This window comes from Diplotaxodon limnothrissa, linkage group LG11, assembly GCF_057381915.1.
Source record: "Diplotaxodon limnothrissa isolate DT_005_m linkage group LG11, D_limnothrissa_male_GT1.1, whole genome shotgun sequence".
In the NCBI taxonomy this organism is placed as follows: domain Eukaryota; kingdom Metazoa; phylum Chordata; class Actinopteri; order Cichliformes; family Cichlidae; genus Diplotaxodon; species Diplotaxodon limnothrissa.
Genome location: NC_140606.1, coordinates 1354029 through 1371105, shown reverse-complemented (window position 1 = coordinate 1371105; position 17077 = coordinate 1354029). Strand labels below are relative to the sequence as shown.

Sequence of the window (17077 nt, the reverse complement as noted above, 5' to 3'; positions counted from 1 at the left end):
CTTTTTTTTATTTTTAATTCCTTTTTTAAAAATTTTTTATTTTATTTTAAATAAGCAAATTTTAATTAAAATAATTTAATTTTCTTTTGCTGGCCACACGTGCTGCTCTCTACCTGGTCAGAATGAGTTTTACCCTCCCTCAGGTCAGCATACTGTGTGAGTTAGAACAAGTCATATGGGAGGAACTTTGGCAGAAGATGCACAAATAATAAAACCATTGAACAAATGATTTGATTTTTTTTGCCGAAGGGGCTAAGACTTGTGGAGGGACTCTGTGTTTACATCAACGCTGATGCTGTTGTGGCTTGCAAACACCGTTCACCTCTGCTGGAGCTTATGATCATTGAGTGCAGACCATTCTACTTACCGAAGGAATTTTCAGCCATACTGTTTGTTGCTGTCTACATCGCTCCCTGCTCTAATAACAACAACAGGAGTGAGGCACTGAATGAACTGTATCAGCATGTCAGTGAACAGCAGACAGCCCACTCAGATGCTTTTCTCGTCCTAGCGGGTGATTTCGATCATGCAGACCCAAAGACTGTGCTTCCCAAACTGCACAAACACATTAAATTTCCTACACAGGGAAACAACATTCTGGGCAATGTTTTCACCACCCAGAGAGGAGATTACAAAGCTCTCTCCCTCCCCCGCCTTGGTGAATCTGATCACATCACTGTTATGCTAATGCCAGTATACAGGCCCCTGGTCAAAGTCACCAAACCAGTTTGTAAACAGGTACGTGTGTAAGGTCCTCAGAGGCACTGCAAGACGGTTTTTCCACCACAGACTGGGAGATCTTTAAAGTGGCTGCCACACATTACAACACCACAGACCTGTAGGAATATACAGAAACTGTCATTGGCTACATCTCAGAGTGTATCGATGATGTCACAGAGACCAAGACTATTACTGTCTGGGCCAACCAGAAACCATGGCTCATATTTGAGGTCTACAGCCTCCTGAGGGTGAGACAGCTCATCCCCAGCTTTAGATGAGCCTAAGAACAGCAAAGGCAAACCTGTCCCTTGGCATCATAGAGGAAAGTACTCCAGGAGGATTTCATAGAGCTTCTGTGACAGCAGACCACAGACTACAAGCCCACATTGCAGACTGCTGTCAGTTCCACCTCTCTACCAGATGAGCTAAACAAATTCATCGCTTGCTTTGAGGCACAGAACTGTCCCGGAATTTTGAGAAGACTAAGGAGATCATCATAGACTTCAGGAGAACTCACACCCTGCACACCCCACTAACCATCAACGGTGCTGCTGTGGTGAGGGTAAGCAGCACTAAGTTCCTGAGTGTGCACATCTCAGAAGATCTCTCCTGGTCAAAAAACAGCATCTCTGACCAGTAAACCCCAACAGTGACTTTCTCTGCAAACTGAGGAGAGCAAAAGCCTTATGAGCAACTTCTACAGAGGCACTTCTTTTCCCTTCCTTCAGAACATCTATTACACCCGCCTCATCCGAAAAGCCCTCTGCATTATAGGTGACTCCACTCATCTGTCCAACAGCTTTTTCAGTTTGCTGCCGTCAGGAACGAGACTGAAGAGCCTATGGGCTAGACCCAGCAGACTGAGAGACGGTCACTCAAACACTTGGATTGTGTTGGACATTTTTGTTTTAATCTTTTTATGTTTTTGTTGTTTGAATGTAAAATTGAGGGCAGTGTGAGCACTGCAATTTCGAATTCCTGTTTATGATCTGTATGGTTTTTGACAATAAAGCAGACTTTGACGTGACTTTGGTCATCTGAAGAGGCATAATAGGATATAATGCAAAACTACAAAGTGCAACCTATTTATTGCACTTGTTGCTATGCAGCCTCAAAAAGCATCACAGTAAAACTGGCACTACGTAAGCACTGGCAGTACACTTTTGGTGGAAATTGGGGGAAAAGGTACTTGACATATTTTTCAATACAGCTGAGTTTTGTCTGGTGCTCTAGGCCTTTATAGTAGCAACGTATCTGAGGCTAGATGCTTGCTTAAAAGTTCCAGTCTTGTCTCTCAACTGATTAAAATGAGAGGAGGGAGGAGATGGCTCAGTAGGTAGAGTGTTTGCCCCATGATCGAAAGGTCAGGGGGTCAAATCCACTGAACGGATACCCTGAGGTACCCCTGAGCAAGGTATTGTCCCTACAGACTGCTCTCCGGGCACTGGTGGCTGCCCACTGCTTCACTGGGTGAATGGGTTAAATGCAGAGAGGAATTTCCCTACAGGGGATTAATAAAGTATACATTATTATTAAAAGAAGCTATTTATGAACTAAATACTACAGATATAAACAGTGAAAATGGTGACAGCACAAGTAGGATGGGATTGTGCAACGTGGAAATGAAAAGCAGCACTGGGAAATGTGTGCGGGTGGGTGTGGCTGTTGATGAAGTGGGTCATGCGGCTTAGTAAACTGTAAAAACAGGTACATGTGATTGAATGCCAGCATTCCAATTTTTTTAGTAAACTGCTCATAGTATTCCCATTTCCTGGGGGTTGTCACAACAAAACCTTTTGAAAGTTTTAGGGTATTGCAATAGAAAATATTCTGTAGTTTTTCTGGAGATCATTTGAGATGATGGTTAAAGTCTAGCTTGGATCCATGGTGACAGCAGAATTCCTCACGTTTCTTATCTCCTTGTCCCCATTGGGCCTAAGTGAATAAATGCAAAAAGACCAACCCTTATCTTACTGTATGGCATTAGGCACTGTCATCACAGTGTAAGTTTCCGCAAACTAGAAACAATCATTTTCTTACAAATGTGGGGAAGAAAGTTAGCGTACTTTGTTCCATTTATTTTAAAATTGATTGATGTGTTTGTATTTGTCTTTGTCATGAGACTACTCTTTGTGACATGTGTTTGTTGTAATAAACTATCACAATTTCAATTAAAAAACAAAAAACATCAAATGAATTTCTTACCTTTTCAAGTTGTGCGTTCTGTTTGGACTTGTAGAGGAACTCTCCCATGGCCACAAAGACAGAGAGAACAAGTCCGGCTGCCAGGATGATGAAGATCCCACCGATGTTCTGTACCCCAAGGGCACTGGCCTCCTTACTCTCCTCCTCTGGACAACCATTTCCTCTCCACCACTTCTCCTTCATCATGTGTAGCTTCCCTTCCTCTTGAAGCTGCAGAATGGCAATAGTGATCTTATCTCTGTACGGAGAACCTAAAGGACCAAAATGCATAAGGTCAGTGTAAGCAGCTGACGCAACTAACTAAATCCCATAGACCACCACTGTTACTTTCACTGACCTTTTGGCCCCTTTATGACAGAAAGCTGCTCTCTCCCTCCCTTCCTGTCCAAGGTTTTCCCACACCTGATTGCCACAGCTGAACAACATTCAGACTGTTTCATATATTGCTCCAGCACCAAACACTCCTTGGCATTTGGAAGTGTTTGGCTTTCAGTGTTGTGTGTGTGTGTGTGTGTGTGTGTGTGTGTGTGTGTGTGTGTGTGTGTGTGTGTGTGTGTGTGTGTGTGTGGGTTGCTGATATTGGTACAAAAAGTGGCAAACTTGAGTGATCTGCCATTTTGGAATAGTGTTGCATTTGTGGAAGCTTGATCGGGGTTCTCTGCCATTTTTGTTTATGCACAATTTTCTCATGTTTTGTGGTCAGCCAGCTTAGCCAGTTTTTTTCACCTTAGAAATTAATGTTTATTTTCTAGTAAGAGTGGTGGTTATTATTGTCTTGGCCTTGCAGACCCTGATGTTTGTTTGCTTCCTTAATCCTTCTCGTTCATTTTGAACGGTGTAGTTTATAACCTGATATCATGGCTCATATCAGGTTGTCTGCACAGACTGCACAGTTGGTGTCACCTGCATGTGCAGAGAGAGAACTTGAAGGTCAAGCTGAATATGTGCTGTGCAAGTCAAGTACCTGGGCCATGTGGTGTCTTTGCAGATGGGGTGGCCATAAATATAAACCAGAACTGCCAGAGAATGCCAAGGAACTGAAATTATTATTATTATTATTATGTTGCCAACTACTATGGACTATTTGTTCCTGGGTTTTCTTACATTGCCTCCATGTTCAAGTCCTTAGTTGCAAAACTGACTCATTAAGTCAAGAGGCAAAAAAGGACCCAAATCCCATTGGATTTAGGCCTGCGAGATAGCTTTTCAGATGCTCACATCACTGTGCTGACCTGTGCACATTTTAACAAAACTTGTTACAGTAACAAATCATGATGGACTGGGAGCTGTCCTGTGACAGGACAGTGGGAAGGTACGATTCAACTACTGCTGTTGCTAGTCAGTCTCTGCAAAGCAGAAAGGAGTGTGCAGAACCAAAGTTTTATTAGAACTTTTAGTCATCAAATGGGCTGTGAAAAATTTAGGGGGTACTTATTGGTCTAGAACTGCATATTAAAGTATGATGTAAATACTCTCAGTGATCTTAAAACAGTTCATTTTGAGGGCAAGTTCTGACCTGAGGTGCATGTATAAACCGCATCAGGCAAATACAGAGACTGTGTAAATGGGACTGTAGCCTTTGGTCCCACATTTGTCCTTGCTGAGGAGCTTAAGTGCACAGTGTGTCAAGTAGCACCTGCCTCTCAAGACAGTATCGCAAGCCATAACAATGTCTCCTTGGGAAGGTAAAACTAACTAATCTTGCAGACAGACTGGATGATCCAAGAATTTCACTTCTTTTGGGACAGGTGATGGCAAACAAGGACGAGAGAGAGAAAACATCCTTGTCCAAACTGATAAACAATGAGACATACTGATCAAAAGACGCTTCACTTTTGTATAGAGGTTATACAAGTGAAATCACCACAAGAGGACCTGTGTGAAATCAGCTGTTGCTGCTACAGCAACTGCTCGCTCTTCATGATAATGATCACCACCGAGGGTTGGAGCGGACCCAGACCTGATCAGAAGGAGGTGCTAGGTACAGGGTGATTTCAAGGGGCTTTACACTGTAAGGTAAAGACCCTACAACAATACAGAGGAAAAACCCCAACAATCAGATGATCGACCACATGAGCAACCATATGTCGACAGTATGAAGAAAAACCCTCTATTTTAACAGTAAGAAACCTCAGGCAGAACCAGGCCTAAGGTAGCAGTGACCGGTCCAAGGTAAAGAGAAGGAGGCAGGTCAAAAGACACACTGGGATAGAGCTAGAGTTGAATAATAACCAATGATTAAATGCAGAGTGGTGAATAAACTGTTACGGAATAAACATATATTCTTAGTGCTTATTTTCTGATTATATTGCTTTATGTAGTTTAATAATAAAGGCCTCTATAAAGCAAGGCCAGCTGTGAGAGAGAACTAGGTCAGAGGGTGATAGGTCGCCTTAGCAACAGAGGCTTAAGTTAGTGGAAGTTTAAGAAACAGGAAGTTTAGTGCAGAGCTGCAGAGGCATGTTAATAAAATACAGGAAACCAGACAGAAAAAGCGGAACTAGTAACACAGTTGTTTTTATCAAAACTATGTGTGACGTGTAAAGGACCAAAATAACACCTATATGAGACACATTTTTGGTTTCTAATGCTAGAGATTTTGCAACTGGCTTTGGGATGTGTAGATTTCTCTCTTCCGGAAGATGATTAAATAAAAAATTGTAAATATTTTGACTAACTGAGTCGTGTTCTTTCTATTCAGTAAAAGAATGAAAAAGAATCAGATTTAATAAAACACAGTGATTGAAAAAGGTGAGTAAAGAAGAAACACTCATCATGGGAAGCCCCCACCAACCTCAGCCTACTGCAGCATGAATAAGGAAGGATTTAAGGTCACCTGATCCAGCCGTAACTATACGCTTTATCCAAAAGGAATGTTTTGAGCCTAATACTAAAAGTAGAGTATCTGTCTCCCAAATCCAAACTGGGAGATGGTTCTGCAGAACAGGGGGTCTGAAAACTGAACACTCCCATTCTGCAATTAAATGCCCTACAATAGGAAGTAATCAGCGGTCTGGGAGTGAAGTGCACTATTAGGGTGATATGGTACCAGTAAGATGAAGCCTGAATATTCAAGACCTTGCATGTGAGGAGAAAGATTTTTAATCTAATTCTGGTTTTATTAAGGAGCCATCGAATAGAAGGTATTATGGGAGAAATATTGTTGATACTTTCTGTTTATTGTTTTTCTTTTAACATTATACAGTGGGGGTAGAGGGTAACAACAAAACAGAACATTAAAAAGAAAAATAATAACATTTAAAAAAGAAAAACTAAATAAAACAGGTGAAAAAACCCCGAGTTGGGTCACCATGTTTCTACAATTTGATCATTTCTCATTATCAATGTGATCGTCTTTATCCTGTCGAATTTATGTACTCAGTCCATTTCTCCCACTTGTGATGGTATTGACCTGAGTCCTTATTTTGTAAGTCATGTCCAAGTCCATGATTTATGATTCATCCCTAACCCTAACCCTGCAATGGTGGGTTTATCTTGTACCATTTTCTTGCGATTTCCTTTTTACAGGCTGCAAGCATAATTTTCAATATGTATCTGTCTTTTTTCATCACATTTCCCGTAATGACACCAAAGTATAATAATGTACAAGTCTTAGATACAGCATAACCCAGAATTTTACCTATAACTAAATGAACATCTTCCCAAAATTTTGTAATCTTGGAACAGAACCAGAACACATGGGAATGATTCACATTTACCTCTCCACAGCCCCTCCAACATGGTTGTGGTAATGAAGTGTGTTTGTTCCTAATTCTGGGTGTTATAAAAAATCTAATTACATTTTTCCAGCAGTGCAGTCTCCAGGCACGTGATGATGTTGTTGACTGCTGTATTTTCCAGGTTTGTGACCATTCCTCATCAGATATGTTCACTCCCAACCCTCTCTGTCACTTCAGTTTTACATATGTTGTTGTACACCCTCTTGCCTCCATTACATGCTCGTACATGCAGGTCCTGATGGCATCCCCGGGCGTGTTCTCAGAGCGTGTTCTGGGGAGCTTGCAGGAGTGCTGACAGACATATTCAATCTGTCCTTGGCCCACGCTGTGGTACCGGCCTGCTTCAAATCCACCTCCATCGTCCCGATACCCAAAAACTCCAACCCATCTAGCCTCAATGACTACCGCCCAGTAGCACTCACCCCCATCATCACTAAGTGCTTAGAGCAGCTGGTCCTAGCACACTTCAAATCCTGTCTCCCCCCCACCCTGGACCCCCACCAATTCGCATACCGCCAGAACAGGAGCACAGAGGATGCAGTCTCCATCGCACTGCACTCTGTCCTCTCACACCTGGACAACAACAACACATACGCCAGAATGCTGTTTATAGACTTCAGTTCAGCATTCAATACAATCCTCCCCTCACAACTCATCAGGAAACTGACAGACCTGGGCATCAGTTCCCTCATCTGCAAATGGTTACTGGACTTCCTGACCAACTGCCCCCAACATGTCCGGCTGGATAACCACTGCTCATCTACCATCACAATGAGTGTACCACAAGGCTGTGTGATGAGCCCTTTCCTCTACTCCCTCTTCACCCACGACTGCAGACCTGTTGATGGTTCCAACACCATCATTAAGTTTGCAGATGAAACCACGGTGATTGGCCTCATCAGTGACAACGATGAGGCCGCCTACAGGGAGGAGGTGGATCGTCTGGCTGAGTGGTGCGACAGAAACAACCTGCTGCTTAACACCGAGAAGACCAAGGAGCTCATCATGGACTACAGGAGGAATGCTGACCCACATCCACCCATCCACATTAAGGGGACGGCTGTGGAGCGTGTGAGCAGCTTCAAGTTCCTGGGAGTCCACATCTCCGAGGATCTCACCTGGACGACCAACTGCTCCAAGCTGGTCAAGAAGGCTCACCAGCGCCTCTTCTTCTTGAGGACTCTGAGGAAGAACCACCTGTCCTCAGACATCCTGGTGAACTTCTATCGCTGCACCATCGAGAGCATCCTGACCAACTGTATAACAGTCTGGTACGGGAACTGCTCTGCCTCGGACCGGAAGGCGTTGCAGAGGGTCGTGAAAACTGCCCAGCGCATCGCCAGAGCACCACTTCCTGCCATAAAGGACATCTACAGGAAGCAGTGTCTGAAAAGGGCTGGGAAAATCATCAAAGACCCCAGTCACCCATCACATGGACTCTTCACCCTCCTGCCCTCTGGAAGGCGCCACAGGAGCCTCCGGACTAAGACCACCAGGTACCGGAACAGCTTCTTCCCCACAGCTGTCAGACTCCTGAACTCTGCCTCCTGACATCTGACCCACACTAAACTCATGGACTGGACATACACACACCCACAATGGACAACTGTACCCTCAAACACACAATAATAACATGGACTGAACCATCACTCACAACCACCAGCACTTTATATACCTCTGTAGAAACTATCCACATATCTCACTTATCTTAACTGCACTACTGTATAGCTCTGTGTAAATAATCATTCTGTACATTCGATAATCTTTAATCCTACAACTGTTTACAACTTGCATAGTTCCCATTTCTGTATAGCTGTATATCTCAGATTCTGTAAAGTTATTTATTTCATATTCTGTATAGTTTTTCATATTTATATCCTGTTCATAGCCTGTACATAGCTCGTACTCACTACAGCCTGTACATACTTATAGTTATAGAATATTCACAACATACTTCATACCGTGTACATTATTACATACCATAATAGACCCATTTCTGTAATATACTCACATATCTATATCATTGCTAATATATATTGTAATATATCTATATCACTAAAGCACTTCTGGATGGATGCAAACTGCATTTCGTTGCCCTGTACCTGTGCATGTGCAATGACAATAAAGTTGAATTCTATTCTATTGAATTCTATTCTATTCTTTCTTTCTTTCTTTCTTATTCAGATATTTATCAGTAAGTGATTTATATGCAGTGTTGGTCAAGTTACTTGAAAAAAGTAATCAGTAATTAATTACTGATTAGTTCCCCAAAAAAATTAATCCCGTTACTTTACTGATTACTTATTTTCAAAAGTAATTAATTATTTAGTTACTTAGTTACTTTAAAAAAAACACGATTTACAACCTGAATAGGTGATAAAGCGATAGATCTTTCAGCCCAATTCTACTTTTTCTGCATAATCCATCATACAAAATGTAATCAAATGGAAAAGTCTCTTTTTAAAACTTGTTTTATTAGTTTTAATCTTTTAACTTTATGCATCAAGTAAAAATTTAATTATATGCAACATTCTCTGACTTGAATAAATTAGTTTAACATTTAAACCTATTTTCTGCACATTCCAGCACATAAAATAAAATATTTTGTGTGTTTACACTCAGTCTTTCAACTAGATGCAAGTAAAACACAGCAGAAAATAAATAAAGTCAAAGACTCAGCGGTCCTGTTGCTCTATTTTCACCTGTAAAGCAGGAGTAGGGCAGGTGGAGGTTTACCCTGGTGCAGGTGTGCCGCGGTCAGTGGAAGAATCCGCGAGTTTCTCTGTGAGTTTCCCATTATGTCGTAGCTACTCGGTGCTTGTTGGAAGTTTAGGGGTTTTTTTGCTGTAAAAAGAAGTTTTCTTCCCACGCGCAACTGACACTAATGTTTTTGTCACTTTTTATGGAATCAAACTCAAAGTAAGGTCAGTACTTCCACGCTTTAAACGCTGCACGCTCATACTCTCTCTGCACTCGATATGTGATCCATTATTGATCTGCACACAGCTGTTGTCACGAACGTCGCACTCGCTTACGTCACTGTCGTGAGACATTCTCGCAAAAAAATCACGGTTTTAGTAACGCAGTAACGCAGCGTTCCTACGGGAAAGTAACGGTAATCTAATTACCGTTTTTGCAATAGTAATCCCTTACTTTACTCATTACTTGAAAAAAGTAATTGAATTACAGTAACGCATTACAAGTAACGCGTTACTGCCCATCTCTGCTTATATGTATTTATATATTATATATATTGTGCTATTTCTTACTTCTTGTATTGTCTGTCTGTGTTACTGTTTGTACTGGAGTGCTGTAACCAACATAATTTCCCCTAGGAATCAATAAAGTACCCTGGTTCTGATTTATCATCTCTTCTGCCCTTCTTCTTTTCAGATATTTCTACAACTTGATGGGAGTCTACCTGTGGTAAATCCAATTGACTGGGAATGATATGAATAGAGATATACATGTCTAAATTAGGTCCCATAGCTGATGGTGCATGTCAGAGCACAAACCAAGTCAGGAAGTTTAAGGAATTTTCTGTAGATCTCAGAGACAGCATTGTATGGAGGCACTGATCTGGAGACTGACAGTGGACTCATCTCTGTGCTTGTCCTGCTGGACCTCAGTGCAGCGTTCGATACTGTCGACCATAATATCCTATTAGAGCGATTAGAACATGCTGTAGGTATTACAGGTACTGTGCTGCAGTGGTTTGTATCATATTTATCTAATAGACTCCAGTTTGTGCATGTAAATGGAGAGTCCTCTTCACACACTGAGGTTAGTTATGGAGTTCCACAGGGTTCAGTGCTAGGACCAATTCTGTTTACATTATACATGCTTCCCTTAGGCAGCATCATTAGAAGACATAGCATACATTTACACCCAGCTCTATCTGTCCATGAAGCCAGATAACACACACCAATGAGTTAAACTGCAGGAATGTCTTAAAGACACAAAGACCTGGATGGCCGCTAACTTTCTGCTTCTTAATTCAGATCAAACTGAGGTTATTGTACTCGGCCCTGAAAAGCTTAGAAATATGGTATCTAAGCAGATTCTTACTCTGGGTGGCATTACCTTGGCCTCCAGTAACGCTGTGAGGAACCTTGGAGTCATTTTGACCAGGACATGTCCTTCAACACACATATTAAACAAATATGTAAGACTGCGTTCTTCCATTTGTGCAACATCTCTAAAGTTAGAAATATCCTGTCTCAGAGTGACGCTGAAAAACTAGTTCATGCATTTATTACTTCCAGGCTGGACGACTGTAATTCATTATTATCAGGATGTCCTAAAAACTCACTGAAAAGCCTTCAGTTGATCCAAAATGCTGCAGCAAGAGTCCTGACAGGGACTAGAAAGAGAGAGCATATTTCTCCTGTTTTGGCTTCCTGTTAAATCCAGAATTCAAAATCCTGCTCCTCACATACAAGGTCTTAAATAATCAGGCCCCATCTCATCTTAATGACCTTGTAGTACCATATCACCCTATTAGAGCGCTTCGCTCTCGCTCTGCAGGCCCACTTGTTGTTCCTAGAGTATTTAAAAGTAGAATGGGAGGCAGAGCCTTCAGTTTTCAGGCCCCTCTTCTGTGGAACCAGCTTCCAGTTTGGATTCAGGAGACAGACACTATCTCTACTTTTAAGATTAGGCTTCAAACTTTCCTTTTTGCTAAAGCATATAGTTAGGGCTGGACCAGGTGACCCTGAATCCTCCCTTAGTTATGCTGCAATAGACATAGGCTGCCGGGGATTCCCATGATGCATTGGGTTTTTCCTTTCCAGTCACCTTTCTCGCTCACTATGTATTAACAGACCTCTCTGCATTGAATCATATCTGTTATTAACCTCTGTCTCTCTTCCACCGCATGTCTTTATCCTGTCTTCCTTCTCTCACCCCAACCGGTCGCAGCAGATGGCCCCGCCCCTCCCTGAGCCTGGTTCTGCCGGAGGTTTCTTCCTGTTAAAAGGGAGTTTTTCTTTCCCACTGTCGCCAAAGTGCTTGCTCATAAGGGGTCATATGGTTGTTCGGTTTTCTCTGTATGTATTATTGTAGGGTCTACTGTACAATATAAAGTGCCTTGAAGCGACTGTTGTCATGCTTTGGCTCTATATAAATAAAATTGAATTGAACTGAAGACTTGGAGGTTAGTCTGTCGTCTGGTTTCCAACTCCAGACCAACAGGCAAGCGCAGTGGACCAACCAAGAACTGGAATTGGTTCTTGGGTATACCTTGGGTATACCTGTACCAAACAATCCAACGAGAGCTCGCAACCAAGTATATTTCCTATTTTGTGGGGTGGCTGTGGCTCAGGTAGAGCAGATAAGCTACTGATTGGAAGGTTGGTGGTTCAATCCTTTGCTTCCCCAGTCTGCATGCCAAATATCCTTGGGCAAGATACCAACCCCAAATTGCCCTCCGATGCGTTCATCGGAGTGTGAATGTGTGTAAATGTTTATTAGTTGCACTTGTGTTTAGAAGTGCTTGTATGAGTAGGTGTGAATGGGTGAATGAGGCATGTTGTATAGAGCGCTTTGAGTACTGCGGGAGAGTAGAAAAGTGCTATATAAGAATCAGCCCATTATTTTATTGTGTTAGCCTTTTTGACAATGTGCACTGTGTTAAGTTCGACTTCCTGTTTCATTAGTCAGACTTAGTTCAGTTATATTCTTCCCTGTTTCTAGTCATCTTTATCCAGTGTGTTTAAGCTCTCAGTTTCTTTCCCATGTCTCTGCCAAAAGGAGGCAGGGCCTTGCGGAGCAGTACCCAGTGGTGAGTGAGTTTGACTTTTTCCCTCCAAATCACCACAAGTCGAAACCTACTGTTCAGCAAACCACAAGTCCAGCAAAATATAAGACTGTTTATTATTTGCACTGGGCTGTCAGAAGACTGGTTATTACCAACTTCCATCCATATGAACTGTTCCAGCATCTGAGACTCTCTCCCCGGAATTTGACTTTGAACCTGACCATTTCTCTCCTCCTGTCATTATCTCAAACCTGTGTCTCAGCCTGTTCCTACTCGCAGGACGGCTAGGACCCTGACTTCCCCTGCACCCTTCCAGTTTCCCCGGTGAGGGTGGATAGGGCCCAGCTGGTCCCTGTCCCTGCCGTGGTTCCTTGAGCGGCTAGGGCTTTGCCTGCACCCAGGGCGAGGGCAGCTGAGACCCAGTCCACTCCTGCTCCATATCTGTTCCTTGGGTGGGGATGACTGGTATCCAGCTTGCTCCTGCACCTGTCCCTGTGCCTAGCGTGATGGTGGCCAGGACCTAACCCGTCCCTGCACCCATATCTGCTCCTCAGGTGGGGACGGCAAGGGTTTAGCGAGTTTCTTCACCTATACCATTTCCTAAGGACAGACGGCCCAGCCATCAACATGAGCTCTAGCTGCACCATTCAGACCTTGCTGCTAGCCCTGCTTTGCCTCAACCAGAGGTTTCCCGCACGGGCTGGCCTTGCTCTATCTGCAAAGCTGCGTCACCGGTGACCTCCCAAGCCGCCATTCGCTGTCGCATCACCCTGCCGGTCCACAGTGAAGTGCCGCTGCCTTAGCTTGAAAGTGCTTCATCCTCAGAGCCTGCAGCTCAGTTTGTGTCAACCAACAGTGACCCACTTCCACAGACATCATCACTCAAGGGTGAGCGAAAAGCATTTTTTCCTCTATACCCACCCCGAGTTTAAGTTTACGTGCAGTTTTCTCCGGCTTTGAGGATCTAAGGGCTGTTCTGAGTACTGCCGAACTATCTGAAGCCAAACCTTTTTTAAACCTGCATTTGAGTGTTTTGATTTGGAGTAAGAAGGTAAGGAAGTAAAATGAATTTATATGGCACTTTTAAAGACAGGAATCTGTTACAAAGTGCTTTACAGGGAACATAAAAACAAAAGCCAGTTATCCATTCCTGAGGTGGCCCATGGTACAAATGTATCCCTTGCTTCTGAGCCAGTTAATAACAATGACGTATAACACTGACAGTACAATCGCCTCTCTGTGAAAGCTATAGCTTGATTTTATAATTTATGTGAGGTTACTGTTGCAAGATCCCTGCCATCTGTAACTGTAAACGAACCTAGCAAGAAGTTTTCGTCTTACTGTATTTGTAGCAAATTGTGAAAATCTGCTGCTTAATCTAATAAAGTGTTTAACAATATACCCTATGTTTTCACCTCTCTATTTGTGTTGCACTGTTCTTCTGCATGCTGAAGATAGCAGGGACAATCCTGGGGCTAAGTATTCCTCCATAAGGATTACCCTCTGGCATGTGTTGCAATGTAAACTGTCAAGGTACGGTTAAGTTTGGTTTTAATGTGCAACAACAAAGCAAAGTATACCACACCTCGATATATTCATCATCTTGATTTATGAAACATCAAAGCAGAATCATCTCTTTGATCCTTCCTACTACTACATTACCAGTAGAAGTAGGCTATATTACCAGTAAATCACTAATTATGTGGTAAAGGAATGACATAAAATATGTTTAAAAGCCACTGTGAAGTCAACAAAATAACAAAAAAATAATAATCAGGATTCTGTTCAACATCAGACGATGACACCTATTATGAACTAAACATCAAATCCATCTAATTAAAGGGCTTACAATAATTAGGCTCTGACCTCTATCCTTCAAGTGCAGTGTCAAAGTGGAAAATCTGTATTTGCTTCCATTACAGAGCCATCAATAAAGCTTTCACAATAACTGCTTTTTTAACCTCCATAGTGTACAGCCACTTAATATACTGAGGTGCTGTTCTGCAACAAAAACATGTTCTTTGCAATTACACTTGAGTCAAAAGAGATACCTATGTTAAAGGACCTGACCTTTTATGTTAATAACCCACTTAAGGCATAAAATTTGGCATAATGGAGGACATTTCTGGACTGAAATCCATATTTCTTTGTCTGACCTTATTGATATTTTTAAAGAGAGTGTGTAAAATCTCACCACTAGAGGTCAGTAGATTGCAGACTGGAGTCAACTGAATTCTGATTTCTATGGGGGGTGCTGTAGGACAAACAACTCTGGCTGCTGTTCCTCTCTGATGTAAGCTGTCAGTCTGCTGTTTACCTCAGCTATCAATGTGTTCATGTTTATTTACTCTCAATGAGGCTTTGAAAAAAGTATATTATCGAAGGTCACTTCTATCCGTTGACAGTGATACCGAGGTGAGCTTTAAGCATATCCTGATGGGTTTTTTTTCGGTGCGTTAGCTGCTGTTAAATAAGAAAAAGAACAAAAAAAAAAAATACTAATTTGCTAGCTAGTAACTGCATCTGCAGATTTTTCCCCTAATTGGAGACATCATAGTGGCTATGTTAGTCTTACATTTCATGCTGGCTCAAAGTTCTGACATTGCCAATGAAGAGCAGAAAGGAAGCACATTTCAAAGAAACAGCAACTCAAAAGGCAACTAAAACTTGATTTCAGATTTCCTAATGCATTGCAAAATAGATCGCTCTAAGTAGTTTGTAGAGTCTAGAAAAAAATACTGTATATGCGACAACCTTAAGAGCATTTGTTTCTAAGCAAAACACATCATTATAACACGTGTCACATACCCATTGGGGTCCCGACCCCATAGGCTTTTGAGTCAATGAGGCCTCCAATCTGTGTGAGGTTGCAGTTGCGCTGCGTGACAAATTCGATGGTGGTGGATTCCATGAGGAATGCGTAGTCCGAGGTGAGCACACGGTGAATGCCTTCCTCGACATTCTTCACCATCACAGAGTGCCGCCGACTGCTCATAAACTCCCACATTTTGTCATATGTTGAGATCTTGGTTTTCTGAGGAGACATAGAAGTGTAATGTGAGAAAATAATATTTAACTACTTAAACACAAAGCAATTTATAATTTAGCTAAATGTATTCATTGTAAAAGCCATGTACTGTATGTTTTGATCATCCTAAAGTTGTAACGTTAAATTTAGAGATTCATAAAGAGTTAACGTGTGTGTGTGTGAGTGACATTCATACAATCACACTTTCAAATACTGCCAATGCATGCAATCATCTACTTTCCAAATTTCATTAGGTTTAGCAGAATTTGTTTGGAGCTATAGCAGTACGTCATGCTTTCTGCCTGCCTCCGTCAATATCGCTTACGAGTGGAATATAAGTTGAAGCAGACAAGCATGCTAAACAGCAGTGTGAACAGTCTGAATTTGTATGACCATAATGTTCTTCTTTGATGCCCATAAAGCTGATAACACTTACAGGCATAAGCAGCAGCAGGGTACTCTCAGTAGCAGAGCACAGTGCCCAACTTAGTACACCTGTAATCACCATGAAAAGTCCAAGACCACATTACTGTCTGGGGAGGCAGATTTGAAGCCATTTTTGAAGCTATTTGAAAAGCAATTAAGTCACATCTTCAAGGTCCTGCCCGCCATTATTGTGTGTAATGACTTTTTGTGGCTGGTCGATATTTTAGATCAACTGGGTGATTTGTGGAGTGCCTATCAGAATCTTTTGGAGTCACTCTTGACAAATCAGGCAATTGAGCATGCAAGCTTCAGACTGCTGATAAGGCGAGAGCAGTGGCTGTGAATACACAGAGAGTCAGATAACCACCTATACTCTAAGTCAGGCAGACAGCCAAGGTATTTTTCCAAGAGCCTACGCACAGGAATTCAGAGCTGATTTCATTCAAACCATGCGCGAAGGGGTGGGAAGCACAACTAGTGCATACAATGAATAGCTGCCAAACCAAAATAGTTCAAAAGAATCCATCCAATATGTTACATCCTCATAGTTTAGAAATACTGGATCAAAATCTTATGAAATTCAAAATTACAAGTACAAGCTACCGAAATACTTTGTGCTGGCTGATCCTCTTAAGTCATCACCAGTTTAATAAAGTTTTCATCCACCTGCTTCTGCCATGATGGGAAGGCTAATGCTGTCCTCTTCTTTTATTTCTGCTAAACCCTCAGTGAAACTGATGACACTGAAGGGGCCTTATATTTGTAAATGCTTTAAAATATCCTGGTTCATCCAAATCGTTGCTGTTGAGTTAGTTAGAATTTAGAATGAGTTTTGTATGTTCTTAAATAAAGTCTTAAATTGACAGATTTTCAAAGGTTTATATATACTCATCATGGGTATAATGTCATGGTAATTCTGAGCTTTTAATGATTTCTTTAAACTGTTAAACTGTTCTGTCTGTTCTGGTTCTGTCTCTGTGTTTTGTCTTCTGTCTCTGTACTAAGCTCGTGTGTCTTATTCCTGGTGTCAATGTTAGTTATTTCCTGTTTTGTTTTGTGTGTGTCCTGTGTTTAGTTTTACTTTCTCTTGTCTCGTTAGCCAGTCTGTTCAGCTGTGTTCCCAGGCGTTTCCCATCTCCCTAATCACCTGGTGTGTATATACTGGCTTGTTTTTGTATTTTGTTGTTTCAAGGTACAGAA

The 17077-nt window shown here is 41.9% G+C and overlaps 1 protein-coding gene across 2 annotated transcripts in view; it reads right to left on the bottom strand.

Annotated features, from left to right (window-relative positions):
• The window catches only part of grik2 (glutamate receptor, ionotropic, kainate 2), a 326927-nt gene that overhangs the window by 25509 nt on the left and 284341 nt on the right, over nucleotides 1–17077 (bottom strand). Inside the window, exons 14-16 of one of the 2 annotated variants that reach the window (XM_085366080.1) lie at nucleotides 15232–15457; nucleotides 2926–3176; nucleotides 2628–2655 (exon numbers count right to left, since the gene is read on the bottom strand). In XM_085366080.1, coding sequence (XP_085222206.1) covers nucleotides 2628–2655; nucleotides 2926–3176; nucleotides 15232–15457 — 505 coding nt within the window. The remainder of the gene's footprint in view (nucleotides 1–2627; nucleotides 2656–2925; nucleotides 3177–15231; nucleotides 15458–17077) is intronic. The other variant, XM_085366081.1, reaches the window with a different exon arrangement.